Source organism: Symsagittifera roscoffensis, chromosome 1 (genome assembly GCF_963678635.1).
Source record: "Symsagittifera roscoffensis chromosome 1, txSymRosc1.1, whole genome shotgun sequence".
In the NCBI taxonomy this organism is placed as follows: domain Eukaryota; kingdom Metazoa; phylum Xenacoelomorpha; order Acoela; family Convolutidae; genus Symsagittifera; species Symsagittifera roscoffensis.
In genome coordinates this window covers 33,842,121-33,857,182 of record NC_087062.1, presented here as the reverse complement: position 1 = coordinate 33,857,182, position 15,062 = coordinate 33,842,121, and the positions used below count along the sequence as shown (strand labels likewise).

Sequence of the window (15,062 nt, the reverse complement as noted above, 5' to 3'; positions counted from 1 at the left end):
CTAAAAAACTCCGATTTCGGAAAATTAACTACCTGACATGACTACTTTTATCTCTTCGAAACTCTAATTTCCCAAAAAACTTCATGTCTTTGACAAAAATTCAGTTTTTAACTAAACAGTATGTACACATATAATAATTTTATTTAATTATATACAAATATGCACAATGCTTTTGATCTAAAACACGGTTGTACTTTCATAATAAAGTCAATTTGATTCGATAGAATAGACCGAAGACAGAAACCATCAAAAGTTTGCTGCATTAAGGACAGATAGGATCATTTTTGTGGCCAGTTTTCAGTCGGATGTTGTCAATGAGCTTCCTGAAACACAAGTTATTGACAGATGTAGGGTTCATTAAAACTTTTTTCGAATTTGAAAATGAATATGAATTATTCCTACCGCGGTGCTTTCATAGTTGACTACTTTGACCGATAACTCCGATATTTGGTTCTCCTTCTCTTTAAGAAGCTGAAAAGAAAGCATTGGCCATTGATCGATGTTTAAAAAAAAACTGTTAAAGTGGACACAAAAATCCTTAACTGACTTGAGATATTCAAATTCACTTAAGTGTTTTTACATGTAGATCAGTTGCGGTTACTTCTATTGTTTTGCAACTTCTTAGATTAGTAGCTAAATTGAAAAGAGATGGATATATTGGTACCTCCTTGAGTTTCTCCACCTCGTAGCTTTTCTTCTTGAGGCGTTCGTTCTCCTCCCTCTTGCGTCTGCTGTCCTTGCCCATCACATCTTCAGGCACACAACTATGACCCGTCTTGTTCACACCCTGCATGCCACTTTTGTTCTGCTGTGCCTGCTTCTCAAACTGCTCCAAGAACTCACCCTGTTGAGTTGTGTGAACAAATAAACATACTGTCCAGCGAAGGCTCAATGTTCAAACAATACCTCGATGCTCTCAATGACATCGCAGCAAAACTTTCGAAACCTTGAGCCAAGTCTTAGTCAAAAATCATTGAAGTGGGTGTGCTTTTTTGACGGTTTAACTATAAGAATATTATGAAGTTTTTTTTGTAAAAGTATTTAACAAGTCACAGAAAAGAGCTTCCTTATTTTAAAGTTAAACGATCAAAAGAAAGTTGTAATTACTCACATAAGTGTGTAAAGAAGTTACTACCTTTTTACTCTTTATTGCAACATTGAGTCTCTTCTCTCTTTCGTAGTCCTCCTTCGTCCTCCTAAGAGCCTCCCGGATGAACTCGATCTCCTCTTTCTTCGCCCGCAGGTCTGCCTAAATTCATCTGCTTATTGATTTTTTAGCTCTTATAAAAAGCTGATTATTTTGTTTTAAAAACATCCATCAAAACAAAGTTTTCTTATTGAGTATTTCTTATATAATTTTCAGGATGTAATAAGAAAAATCCCAAGATACAATTAGAACTGTTTAGTTCGAGGAAATGCTGAGGAAAGGGATTCTAGCTCGCAAGAACTTTATAGTTGTTAATAATTGCATAATTTGAGTAGAAACTTTGAAAGAAAATTTTCAAATACAGTTCGATATTTACATTAGCTTTGAGCACTTCTTTCTGCTTCTGGGCAGCAATAGCCTCCATCTCTCTAAGTTTGTTCAGGTCTTTCTCGTATGTATTCAACAATTCGTCTTTTCGTTCAACTCGCGACTGCAGGGCACCCACGTTTGAATTAATCTGCTCAATATCTTTCTCTCGTTCCACAAATAACTTTTCCCTCTCGTCTCTTGAAATATGGGCTAAGGTTCGATTCCCGTTCATGTTCTCCAAACCCAGCCTTCGAGCTAAAGACTTGGTCAGACTAAAGTAGCTCTTTTCACTGAGGTCAAGTGCTTCTGCATTTTCGACTCTGTTTGCTTTCAGAAGTGCCTCTTCGATCTTACCGCGGCCTTTCTTGACCTCTCCGGAGTCGGCGTCCATGAAGTCTTCGTCGTCAATGTCTAGTCCTGGGATGTCTTGACCGGATCCGGCACCTTGTTGTGCCTTTAATTCTGCCAGTTCGCGCTGCAGAAGCGCAACTTGGCCTAATGCTTGGTCAGCAGTGGGAACTTAAAAAAAAATAATTTAAATGTCACATATTTCAAACGGATAGTTTTTTTTTTACTTGCTGTGAGTGTTGGAATCTGGATTATGAACTACATGGAATGGCTCTAATGACAACTAGATTCACATTTCGAGAAACTTGCCTTTTTCTAAAAATAAAATAAATTTCTAATTAAAAGAACCAGCAAACTATATTTGCCAGGGGAAACTATATTTGCTTCTAAACAAAACAAGCAGTCAAATAAAATGATCAATTGATTATTCCACAAAATTTGACCATTTGTACAACTAAATACAAATTATAAGCTGTAAATTACAACATTAGTGCTTATGATAAAGGAATACTGACTGGGCGGTCTGTTCTGTTCTAGGAGTTTGATCCGGTGTCTGAGATCGGAGAGTGCCTCCTTCTGTCGCTGCATCACTTGCAGATGTCTCTCCCCCTTGCACTGGGCTCCCATTCCAGACAACTCCTCCGCTATTCTCGTCTACACAATCCAGCAATTTATCAACAAAATAATCATGAGTTTTATATTTCACGTAGGTTACAGTTTATTTGAGTGAGAGACAATTATCAAAAAAATTCGATTCTCTCTTCTTTTTGATTTGGTAATTTTGACTCAGCATATGTTGGTGTCAAAAAGCGACTTAAAAGACCTTAAAAATACTTAATTTATACAACTTTTTTCGTCAGTTTTGGTAATTTTCTTTTTTTTCGCTTCGACAATTTCTGTTGCATATGTTGGTGATAAAAGGTGACCTAAAAGACCGTAAAATACTTATTTTACCCAAAACTTTATAGGTCAGTTTTGATATAGTTTTTTTTGCTTCGACAATTTCTGTTTCTATTTTAAAATTGTTTGGTCATACATAGCAAGGGGAGCGGCTCGGGCCACCTATGAATGGTATTAATCACAGTCAAAATGAGGACATATACAGTGGCTTGTAACTTTTTTCAATTTGCGAAAAATTATAATTTTCTACAAAATGAAAAAAAGGAGCATCAGCGGGTTAGAAAATGTTACTACCAACCTGTTCTTTCTGCACTGCCATCTGTCGTTCATTAATCTGCACCTGTTCGAACAGCTGTTTCCTCATTTCAACCAACTCGCTTTCCTTGCCCCCCAACTGCGTCTTCAATTGCTCCACCATCTGCTTCGAATTCCTACAACACTCACACTGCTTACTATCTTCCGATGAATCATTCCGATGGGATATGATGCCATTTTTGGGCACAAGAGGCAAAGATGTTGAGCTTGTCGGGTTGCTTCGAGATGTAAGCATTGTTGTATACTAAGGACTTCGCATAAGTAAGAACTCGCTACATGGTCAAAAATAGTTTTAAAAAAATAATAGTTCAAAAAAATTCAGCCAAAATAAATCAAAGCTGGAACCATCTGCAAAAAGTTAGACTATTCTAGAAGTCCCAAAAATGTTAGTTAAATTGTAGCTAAAATCAGGAGAGCTCAAAGCAATTCATGATAGCTCCGTCAATTTATCAAAATATTACGGCACTTTGAAAATAACGAGTTTTTTATAAAGTGAAGTTTTGGTGTTTTACTAAATGCTTGCTTGTACATGTTTGTCATTGAATACAGTTCGCAAAATCTATAAAAACAAAATTAGATCGAATTTGAATCAAATACAGTGCTTAATGTATTAAAATAAAAATGTATATAGACTCTCAAAGAATTAAAAACCAACGCTTGAATGCAGGCGCAGTTTTTTTCTTTCAAATGACAAAGGGAGCCGATAAATATCAGTTGGCCAGATCAAAGAGGTCTGGGAAAACATAATATTCAAAGACAGATTATCGCATCTTACTAAGCTTCGATAAGAACAATGGACCAACGTCATCATAAAGTGACACGATCAAGGTCATTGAATTTAATATTGCACGTTCTATGGAGAAACTCAACATTAAACGAATGCGAAGAAAAATCAAGGGCAGAAGCATCGCACGAAATTTCAAAATTTCTAACGCAAATAAAATTCTCAATAAAAAATTCTTCGGAAAAATAGATTATTTTGTGCGAAAATCAATTTAAGTTGGAAACATTTTGTATGCTAAATTTATGAACACTACTGGTTGGGACGTAGACTTATTAATTTTATCACCACAAACAAAAAAATCAAAAGAAAAATCAATAATTCATCAATCTCAGATCAGCAATCTGGCAATCTACATAAAAATCTGCTCAAAAAATTAATGGTAGGGAGAGAATACTCAGACTACAAAAAAAGACAATGAAAAAAAAGAATGGTGGAAAAAAGAGAGCACAATGGCCGCCACTAGCAGTGTAAATAGCACAATAAGATCCGACCACAACAGCACTGAAAAAAAGGTTTTCTTTTCAGTTTTAATACACATTTTTTTTTGCAAAATTTCAGCTTCAAAACAAGCTAAAATTGCCTGTAAATTGCTAAAATAAGACACGCTCGCCTTTCTAATTAGCTTACTCATCAGCCTCCGGCCAGTTTTTTTCCAAACTGAGGCAATTTTTCAGAATTAACTTTTCGCAATCCAAGTTATGACTGAAATAGATTCATTGTGATATATCACTCGACCTTGTATGGGATGCATTTTGGGGGAAAAATTTACAAATATTATTCCGGAAAAACATCTGGTCGAAAAGAAAACATTATGAATAACGGCATGTGAGAAAAAAGAAGGACCCAGTACCCGATATACTTTGATCTATCAGAGAACTCTATCGAGGCACTTGGCATAGTGGTAAGGCGTTCCCTTCGTGATCGTCAGATTGTGTAATTGTTCCCCTGCCATGGCAATCATAGTGTGTGATTACGGCTGCAACAGTGGTATCACGTGAAACTTCTAGACGCAAAGAAACGGCCTTGAGTCGCAAAAAAGGAGCTTTGCTCAACAAAATAACTCAGTCTGGAATGTGAGGAAATAAGAGAAAAGAACTATGCTTAGACAGGACTTTCATAGATCCTCTGCAAATCGCACAAACGCTAACTAAAAATGCGCTATACGACACGCTGAGCACGAATTTTCTAGTTTCTTATTAACGTGTAGCGAAGGTGGCAAAATAATTCAGCTCTAAAAGCATTTAAAATTGATTTGAGACATGCTAATTGATCAGAATTGGTAAGATCAGCTAACATGTGGTAAGAAAGCTTAAACAAATTTGAAATAAATGTCAAAATTTTTTAAATCATTCACTCATTTTTTCTCACCAAAAACTATTTTAAGTACGGTAAATGGCAATCGGAATACTTATCGCTTAATTGCCTAAATGAAAATGAATCCGGACTAAAATAGGGACTGAACAGCAACTTTGAAACCACCAAAATATAGGCAACAGATAATTAAAAAAGGGTCATGAATTCACCCAAAAGTTACTTGTTTTTTACTTTTTAAATTTCGAATAATGTCAGTTAAAAATGAATCATCCAAAAGCTGTTATATTTTTGTGATTTTCTTATTCATGACACTTTTTTTGATAGAACTAACCTTACTGGAATGAACTTGATTTTTACTCTACCAAGAAATTTTAAAATTAAAAGCTGAAACTTGTGCCATTAGCACGTTTTTAGTTTGATTTCCATGTAGCAAATGGGTTTGAAAGGAACTTAAAAAAAATCAAAGTCAAACGGCTAAAGGCGACTTTTCCCCGAAAAAAAAACACAAAAACCACAATAAAGGACATTTCACTTCGCTCATTAAATTTTCACTAAATCACACCATGCATAAACTAAATCACACCATGCGTTTTCTTAAATTTATAAAAGGGCCGGTGATCAAGTTCGTTTTTCAAGAATTTTAAATTTTGTGATTATTGAATGGTTTTTGCTTTTAATTTCAATTCTCATTTCTATTTCTTGTTCAAGACGAAATCCCGAATTGAAAATAAACCGCAGTCACTTAATATTCTGAATTAAATTTGTCTTGAGATAAGCTAAGAACACTCAAGAAGATCGGAGACGACAGAAATTTAAATTATGGACGCAAAGAATGACAGGTCTTCATCTCGTCAGAGTGATATTATCTCTGAAGTTATGTCACACCAGACCATTGTGCCCAAACATTTCATCTAAGCATTAACCAGAGGTAAAATTGGATAAGTCTGAGTCTTAATATTCTGTGGTGACCAAATTTAAAAGCTGAGTTTGTTTGTAAGTCAAATATTGGTTTCAAAATTAGAACAAAATGTTATTTGAAAACTTTTTATGACCGACAACGAACGAACTCATCTTTAAGGGTAATACTGAGAATGAATTTTATGTCACATTCATATTAACATAGCATCACTTGCATGAATATCTTACTTTGGGGAAACCATTCAGAATAATTGAGCGTATCCATCTCAAAATATCCATCAGAAAAGCGTGAATACTGACTGTAGTCAGTTTGCGCAGCTGTGATTGCTGAATTTTAAAAGTAATCGGAACAAAAAGCCCACCATAAAATGTCCGGTCTTGTACACATAGGCAGCCAACATCACTATATCATTTCGATTGATGGTGAAGTTTTTTTTAGTTTCAAAGTATGTCTCATCTCAAATGGAGACTAGCATTGAATTTTAAATATAGTAGCATTCATTCTGGTCTAGAGCAGCGCGATCCATTGCTTCTTGCTAAATTTGAAACAAAACTTTCTAGCTGGTAATTTTTTATGCTTATTGGCAAATGGAAAGAGATAATCAGATGGATTAATCAAAGTCTGGGTTTTTAATCTTTCTATATTAAAGTTGGACGTGTTATTTGGCAAACAATGTTCCTTCCTACTGAATCCGATTGGAATATTCTGATTTTTCATTAAAGCATAAAAAATATTTCAAATATCCAATTTAATTCAAGTCCATCATCTGAACGTTGGAAAATACTCAATTGTGTTAACTGTTTCAAGTTCTTCTTTTGGAGACAGAATTCGTATGTTATTTGTATTTTGACCGATTTAATTTGCACTTTAAATGCATTATTTCGCTTTTATCACTGTAGTGCGAGTAATGCTCTAGAGCCGCAAGGTACATGATTAGATGGTGATGATAACGGGGCAGATTAGATTCGATCTTCTAACCTGTTAATGGAATCCCGCTATGACCTCAGAGTGTCTTTGATAGACCCATAAAGCTCCTTTTGAAGTTGACAAATTCAGACAATCTGACACGCTGAAGGTAGGCAGGAAGACGAGCAGTTCGCTTACTTTCTGTGTTATTATACCAGACAACCACCGAAAGGCTAATTTAATTAAAAACTACCTTCATCAGGATATTGACTTTCACGATGGCCGGTTTGACTTGGTTAATTCTAACAGGCAAGTACTCTTTCTTTTTCTCAAGTTTTGACTATTTCCTTAGTGTAACTTCACTTTCATTATCGATCAAATGTTTCGTCAAAACATAGGGGAGATTATGAAAAAAAGCTCTTTGTCGAGATCAATACAATTCAGAACTGGGAAATATTGACGGCTTGCCAGGATATTTTGCTTTGTTTACATAAATAACAAGACTGCTCGTATCAGGGCGAAGCCCTGAATGTTCTGACCGCCTTTTAATGTTTATGGAGCAGTAATAACATTTAAAAAATTAAATTAATTAAAACAAAATTAAATTTTTTTTTCTAAAATTTGAATTTTTTTAAATTAAAAATCATCCCCCCACACGCCATATTAAGTACAAAAGGATAGATTTCGCTCCTTGTAACAAATCAATTATGGCAAATAAGCTTCTTTCAACCAATTTGGAACGATTTCTAAGACGGATTAACTCTCCGCTTACGCGTTAATAGCGCGAAATATATCGCGCGTTAATTGTCCCAAATTGGCAATCTTTAAACCCCCGTAACTTTACGAAAAATGATCACAGGTGAAATATCTTTTCAAATTTAAGCTCAAGACAACAATACCTTTCGAATGATTAAAAAAAAATCCGTCAAAAATGGCTAGTTTAAAAGTCGAAATTTGTCTGAAGAAAAAAAACCCACCCCGAGTACAAAAATTCCGTTACTTTCGTATCGAAAGTCGGAACAACAAGAATAGCAATTTACTGTGCAAGTAGCACAGACTGTTCCGACCTTAGTGTTAGAAAATTTACAAGATTTTTTTTTCAAATTAGTGTTTTTTATTTAATGTGAAAAAAGGATCTGAACAAAAAACAAGAGCTTAGGCGTATTCGACACTGATAGTGAAGTACGCAAATTGGAAAACAATTTTTCAAGAAAAATAACAAGAAAAACAAAAAAAAATAAAAAAAACTTCAATTTTTTTTGCAGTTTTTTGAATTTTTGAAGTTTTTGATTCTAAAAAGGCTCTAAAATACTCAAAAAAACTTAATTTACCCGAGTAAAGCTGAGTTTTTACGGCTTAAATTGTAAGCTTTTCAAAAGCCATTAAAATAAGCTATCGCAAGCCTGCTAGCTCGCTTTATTCGCTCGATTTAATACGCAAAATCAAAATTTCAAACCGGTTTTTCTCGACACTGGGAAAAAATTTTCAAAAAATTTTAAGGTCATTGGAAGGGAAAGGGCTTTAATCACAACTGAAAGGGCTTTAATATGATAAATACCACTCAACTCTCTCCGATGATTATTTGATGTTGCTGATTTTGTGTGGAAAAAAAAACTAAAACCTAAAATGCACCCGAATACAAAGTTCCTCCCCATGTTTCAAATGGTCGGAACAACAAAGGAACTTGCTTTAGGACTAATGGTCGGAATACTGTCGTCCACATCTAATCCCAACTATAATCGAGAAATCAAAATTGGCGTTATTCTTGAGAGACCAGACCTAGACAGTGCAGTCATGCGAGATATCCAGGAGCAGATCAATGACATATACAAGCCAGACATCAGGATCCAGCTACTAATACGAAGACTGGGAGAAGTCAATCCTTATATGGCAGTGCAGCATGCTTGTCAGATGATGTATAATGAAGTGGGGATATTCATATCAAGTAAGATAACCACCATCATTCAAACGAATGAACTAACAACATCATTCAAATAAAGCTACTAAGAGAATTAAAAAAATATATAAAAAGATATGCGAGAGAATAAAATCTAGAACAAATTTTTAAAAGAATTTAAAGAACTCGAAAACTTTAAACTCTGGGGACGAGACACTATAATAAAACTTAAAAGTCTTGATTGTTAGGAACATTTAAGTTAAAATAATAATGTTTTTAATGGCGCTTTACTTTATGATTCATTGCGTTTGACTCTGAAATTGAAAAAATTGAAGTATTCGTTGCTTGAGGGTCATGTAAATGTTTGTGAACCAGAAAAAAAGATGCATGCAGATGTAAATAAGGCACAATACAGCGGTTCTATAAAAACAGCTGAACAGATATCTAAATTGGGCCTTTGTTCGTGTGGATACATGAACTGAACTCGAGCTACGAGTAATCAATTGTTTAACCTTCTTGACCTTGAATTTTAGTGACCTCATGCAGCACGTACTACACTCTGGCGGGACTGGCGAGTGAGAAGCAAGTGGTCCACATAGGGGTGAATCTGAGAAACTGTCAGCAGCAGCAGGGAGACCCAAACTCATACTCGTACAGCTTCCCTTTTCAGGTCAATCTTTAAACTGATACTTAAGAATATTTTTATGAAATGAAAGCGAGACATTTTTGACGCATACTAAATTACGAGGAAGTTATGTTCCTTTGAAATAAAAAACCTTTTGGGGCCTCCCCTTATAATAAATTCGTTTACGAGACGGAGCAAATAAATATTTTAAATGAATTTGGTTTTTACTATCAAAGCACCGCTTCGAGTGGTTAGCATTAGGCCAACAGCCTGTTTTAACGAGACCTTCTCAGAAAATGTTGATTCCCTTTCTCACAAATGAGCCAGCAGCGCATTTTTTTTGTCTGCTGTTCTTTTTTACGTAATGGAAGAGTTAGGGAAATCAATTTGGTCGAACTAAAGATAAGCTCGGCAAAATTTTCCTCTGCATTGGAATTTTTTTAAAAATGGTTCTAGGTGGACATGAGGAGCACAGTAGACGTTCTTCTAGGAGACATAGTTCGACTAGAACAGTGGCCGAGTGTGGTGCTACTCTACGATGAAACTGTATTCCGAGAACGCGCACTCAGAATCAAAGCGGACATCCAACGGAAAGCATACGACATCAAATTCCACGAAATCAAACTGTTCTTGGAAAACGACCACCGAAGGATACTGGAGACGAGGTTGAGAGATATTATTAAGGACGGAGAGTTCTTTAATTTTATCATTTTGGCGAGTCAGGAGAACACGTTTAAGATTGTGTTGACAGCTAAGGAATTGGGAGTTAAGGGAAAAGAGTATAACTGGATTATTGCCAATCATGGTAAGTTCGAATATGCATTTATAATTTGATTCATTTGTTAGTAGCATATTAGGTTGATTTTTCAGTTGCTCATTAGTTTTAAATTAAAAATTGGACATCTTTCAAAAAATCATCATCACTTTGCTGGTTTTTCAAATGTTTTAATAATGATATGCGTTTGTATGCCACAGGTTACAAAAACATTATTAAGGAATTCGGAGTCCTACAGAATCTTCGGTTTTTAGAAATAGATGAAGACGAGTTGAACAAAATTGACAACTCCACCCGAGCAGTGGCAATCCTGAGAAAAAGACTGTACAAGACCAACAAAGCATCAACTCCGATGACCCGGAGAAATACCTTTGGAGCTGACCCGGAGCAGGGGGTTTATGACTACTTTTACGACGCCTTATTGGTGGCTGCTAAGACCGCAAACAAAACACGCTTCAGCATCAAGTGGGCTGATCTGAAACGTGTCGGCTGCACTAGTGGGACATTTGAACCCTTCATGTCAGGAAGTCAGCTGCAATTGTGAGTACAGAAGCATTCTTAGAAAGAGAGGCGAGGCATTTGCCCTTTTTCCTTGCAATTCTAGTTGTCATTTCTTTGAAATCATTCCCTTTTGGCACCATATCACTACATTCATTTTTGACAGATCGACTGTTGAATTTGTGACAAAAACTAATAGGGGAGTGCGCCTAAGTGGTTATTTTTTTTTCAGCTCGCAATTTAGTCATTGTGGTATTTATTCTCTCAAAATCGTCTTTGGTGCAGGAAAATTAGTAAAGGATGTTTTTTTTTTCAGATCAAGGAAACGCTTGGAAAAGATTCCGGGCTGACCCATAAAACAGTTAGAAAATGTTTGAAAAGACCTCAGACTTATTTTTGAGCTTAGAATTGTCAATCCTTGATTGTGAAAACATTGGATCTCGTCCACTCTTTCCCTCCTTGAAAAGGGCATAGGTCTCAAACCGCAAATTCAAAAACTACTCAAATTAAATAGCTATTCAAAAATTGAAATGAATAACATTTGAAACTTTTGAACACAGAAAACTTTGAGGTTGAACTGAAAATGGTGCGCTGAAAAATATTGCGCTTAAACAGTAAAGTCTTCATAATTGATGAATTTAAATGAACATGAATGAATTGAATTTCAGAGTGATGAAGGGCACTGAGTTGGTGGGCAAGACGGGTCAGATTAGATGTGAGAACAACAGCCTCATAGACTACATCAGTGTGAAGCTGAAACACACAGTGTCCACGGCCAAGTCAGGCACCCACTGGGTCGACATCGGACACTGGGACCAGGAGAGCAAACTCAATCTCACCACTGAGAAGGCGTTCGAGGTAAAAAATCAAAAATATTTCACTCCCGGTTGGAGGGTTCCTAATGTAATCCACATCCTCAAGGTGAGGACGGCTAAGGAAAACAGATGACCAGATGACAGCCCTCTCCCCCGGGAAGGCTCTGAATTGGGTAGATCCGAGGGTTAAAAAAGAGCAAAAATGCAGAACAAATTACAATTGACATTTTTTGTAAACCGGAAAGGTTGGGAAACTTACATTAAAAATCTGAAGAGTAAAAGGCCATTTACAAGCCATCAAACGGCCATGTGTTCTTAAAAAAAGAGAGAGACTATCTCAAGAATACATATTTTTCAAAGGAACACGCACTAAGAAAAACTGGGGTCTCATACACAGAGAAAAGGAAAATTTAAAACAAATTGTATTTGACTAAACATTTTTATAACTAATTGAAAATTTCAAGGAATGGTAAAGTTTGATCATTCTGTGAATAAAGCTTCTAACAAAAAAAAGTCCAGTACCTGGTTGCAAAACTCTGTTAATCGCAAGTTTAAAGTTTAAAGTATAGTAGTTTTCGTCAACCGTTAAGATTTTATAGATTGGCTACTCGTCTCTTCAAGACATGACTTTGAAAATCGTGACAATTGAAGAACACCCGTTCATAATCAAAACAGTGAAGAACGGACAAGTGTCTTACGAGGGATGCTGTATCGACATCCTCAAGGCCATCCAGAAAGAACTGCACGATGACAGGTTCAACTATGAAATATACGAAGTGGAAGATAATCAGTACGGAGTGGAAGCGGGAGGCAAATGGAGTGGTCTGATTGGTTAGAAAGTGCATGAATTTTTTAAGCAATCCGTGATCAAACAAAATTTCACATCATCTCAAAAAAAAAGAAAAAAAAAACCGTAGATGAAGAACTTTTTATACATGAATCATGTGAAACAAAAAAATAGTGTAATTGGAAAACTTTGTATAGATTGAAAATTGATGACGTTGCATTTTTCAGGAGACATCCTTTACAAGAAAGCACACATGGCCGTGGCAGGAATGATTAGAAACTACGACCGAGAATTAGTAGTGGACTTCACCGCCTCCTATATGGACTACGGGGTCTCCATCCTCATTCCCAAACCACAGAAAACGACCAGCATTTTTGGATTCCTTGAACCCCTGACAGTCCAAGTTTGGATCTGCATTTCAATCGCTACATTTGGAATCGGTTTGATGCTATTCGTACTTTCTCGACTTAGTCCGTTTAGTCGCTATAACCAACTAGGTACTGACGAGTTCAACTTGAAGAACTCTATCTGGTTTGCTCTCGCGTCTCTAATGCAGCAAGGCGGAGATGCCACGCCCCTTTGCGTTTCGGGGCGGATACTCGGGACATTTTGGTGGTTCTTCACACTGATAATAATCGCTACTTACACTGCAAACTTAGCAGCGTTTCTGACCGTTACCAGAATGGAGACTCCAATTGAGTCGCTGGATGGTCTGGCTAGTCAGACTAGGATACCGTACGGTACTGTGTCGCCGAGTAGTCTGGAACAGTTCTTCAAGGAGCAGTCCAAAATAGACCCTCTGTACGAGAGGATTTATAATTACATGGACACTGCTGAGCCATCGCCTATGGTGAATGACGAAGATGAAGGTCAGCTATTAACGGTAGCATCCTCAGACATTTCAAAACCGTAGCACCTAAATGTTGCACCTTTATCAATCAAATTTCTATAGAGTTGAATGTCAAACATAACTCTTGCTCTTCATTCTAGGAGCAAAGTTTGCTATCATTGAGACAACATAGTTTATGATGTTGTCTTTAGGAATCCGAAGAGTTCTGGAAGGAAACTTCGCCTTTCTTTGGGACGACCCTGTTTTGCAGTACCATCGAAAACTTCACTGCAATGTAAGAAAGTAGCACCAAAATATCTTCCATGATTCTTAGAGAAATTTTCAGATTATAATTCATATTAAGATTTCTTGAAAAGAAATTATGGCCGATTTCGCCTGGCACTGAACTTTCTTGAAACCGAAAAAAATGAAATCATTTAATTTGCTGATTTTCTGCATGATTTCAACTTTTTTTTTTGCAGCGTAAACAAAAAATTGTAATATCTCTCCAACAAATATTTGAACAGACACTGACAACAGTGGGAAAGCCGTTCAACCGGAAGAACTACGCTTTTGCAGTTCCAAAGGGAGCACCCTACCTGGAGACAATCACCATGAGTATCTTGAGGCTACAGGAGTCGGGTGAACTGGACAAGATCAAGGCCAAGTGGTTCGAGGGGGAGTCCGCATGTGCAGACGATGACTCTATCGGCGGGGGAAAAGTGAGGCGAATATAAATCCACACATAATTTTTCAGGCTAATTCCATCGTTGGTATCACCGCTGCATCTTTCTTCTAGAACTATTTTTGAAAAGTTGTGGTCAATTGATTAACAATCAGTAAAATAAATTAAAGGCCTTTTTACACAAGCTAGCGCGCGTAGTGTCATATTACGAGCGTAGTGTCATAGCACTTGCAATTCAAAAGTAACTGTTGCCTTGACACAGATGGGACGACCTGAGACTCTTAAAGTCCAGGTCGGGGTTCGGTTCCGACACAAGTCGATAGTTTTATTTTTCGTATTTTTGCCTTTTTCCTAATTTAATTTTTTAAAACCTTTTAGAGCTATTTTTTTTAACGTGCTATCGCTTGTGTTTGCGAAATACAGCTTCGGTTCTGCGTCAATTTTTGTGTTTTTATGTCAGCAATTCTCCGAAAAAAGTATAAAAACAAGAATAATGCACAAAAATAAGGGCGTGATTAAAACAAACTTAAAAGAAATTGATCGAATTTGTGAATTTGTTGTCGTTACTGATATTTCGGCATCTATAAACTTTTATGGAGGTAAATCAACCAAAGGTTAACTTTAGGAGGCGGAGGGTATTGCATTGAAAAACGTAGCTGGTGTGTTCTATATTCTGGCCATGGGAGCAGCGCTAGCTTTCTTCACTGCTATCGTGGAGCTACTCTGGCACAGATACGTTAGAGGAAACACAGACAACATTGACATACCGATAAAAGGACAACCACAGACACAGTTACACGTGAACAAAATACAATTCATAGAACCTAATCAACATTGATGAATTATTAGACACAAATTAGATCAATATTTGAGTTGAACTCGTATTTATATTAGCACCAACATTGTTTCTTTAAAATATTATTTGAAGAAAAAAAACAATAAAATGTGTTTCATCTTAACCTTGTTTTTTTTTGTGTTCTTAAAACAGCAAAAATGTGTTCTAAAAACGGCCAACCGTGCATTTTAAATTTCTTTCAGTTATGTGAGTCACAATTTAGCGCCCATTGTGGCATTTCTATCACAAATGGAACCTAACGGGGTTATAAGTTAGACTGAGGCTTAATAATCACAGAGAATCTCATACAAAAA

General features: G+C 36.3%; 2 protein-coding genes across 4 annotated transcripts in view; one reads left to right on the top strand and one right to left on the bottom strand.

Moving 5' to 3' along the window:
* Positions 1-86: 86 nt before the first annotated feature.
* The window catches only part of LOC134843229 (forkhead-associated domain-containing protein 1-like), a 144,559-nt gene continuing 129,583 nt past the window's right edge, over positions 87-15,062 (bottom strand). The window contains exons 20-26 of the mRNA XM_063859594.1: positions 3,063-3,195; positions 2,380-2,518; positions 1,524-2,035; positions 1,136-1,249; positions 665-844; positions 403-471; positions 87-323 (exon numbers count right to left, since the gene is read on the bottom strand). Coding sequence (XP_063715664.1) covers positions 312-323; positions 403-471; positions 665-844; positions 1,136-1,249; positions 1,524-2,035; positions 2,380-2,518; positions 3,063-3,195 — 1,159 coding nt within the window. The 3' untranslated portion in view covers positions 87-311. The remainder of the gene's footprint in view (positions 324-402; positions 472-664; positions 845-1,135; positions 1,250-1,523; positions 2,036-2,379; positions 2,519-3,062; positions 3,196-15,062) is intronic.
* LOC134856641 (glutamate receptor ionotropic, delta-1-like) lies at positions 5,934-14,805 on the top strand. Of its 3 annotated transcripts, none has more exons than XM_063872932.1 (12): positions 5,934-6,105; positions 7,034-7,311; positions 8,696-8,947; positions 9,433-9,569; positions 9,981-10,329; positions 10,554-10,839; positions 11,466-11,655; positions 12,212-12,443; positions 12,627-13,268; positions 13,441-13,523; positions 13,756-13,950; positions 14,539-14,805. In XM_063872932.1, the coding sequence occupies exons 2-12, from the start codon at positions 7,281-7,283 to the stop codon at positions 14,749-14,751; spliced, it is 2,610 nt and encodes an 869-aa protein (XP_063729002.1). In that variant the 5' UTR covers positions 5,934-6,105; positions 7,034-7,280; the 3' UTR covers positions 14,752-14,805. The 3 variants fall into 3 exon arrangements, with proteins under 3 accessions (XP_063729002.1, XP_063728998.1, XP_063728993.1); XM_063872928.1 differs by having other exon boundaries at positions 6,904-7,311; XM_063872923.1 differs by lacking the exon at positions 5,934-6,105 and having other exon boundaries at positions 6,188-7,311.

Coding starts and splice junctions, on each gene's coding strand:
- LOC134856641 (XM_063872932.1), top strand. CDS start 7,281: ATGGCCGGTTTGACTTGGTTAATTCTAACAG. Junction 9,570..9,980: donor CGTACAGCTTCCCTTTTCAG/GTCAATCTTTAA, acceptor AAATGGTTCTAG/GTGGACATGAGGAGCACAGT. Junction 13,269..13,440: donor GGTGAATGACGAAGATGAAG/GTCAGCTATTAA, acceptor TGTTGTCTTTAG/GAATCCGAAGAGTTCTGGAA.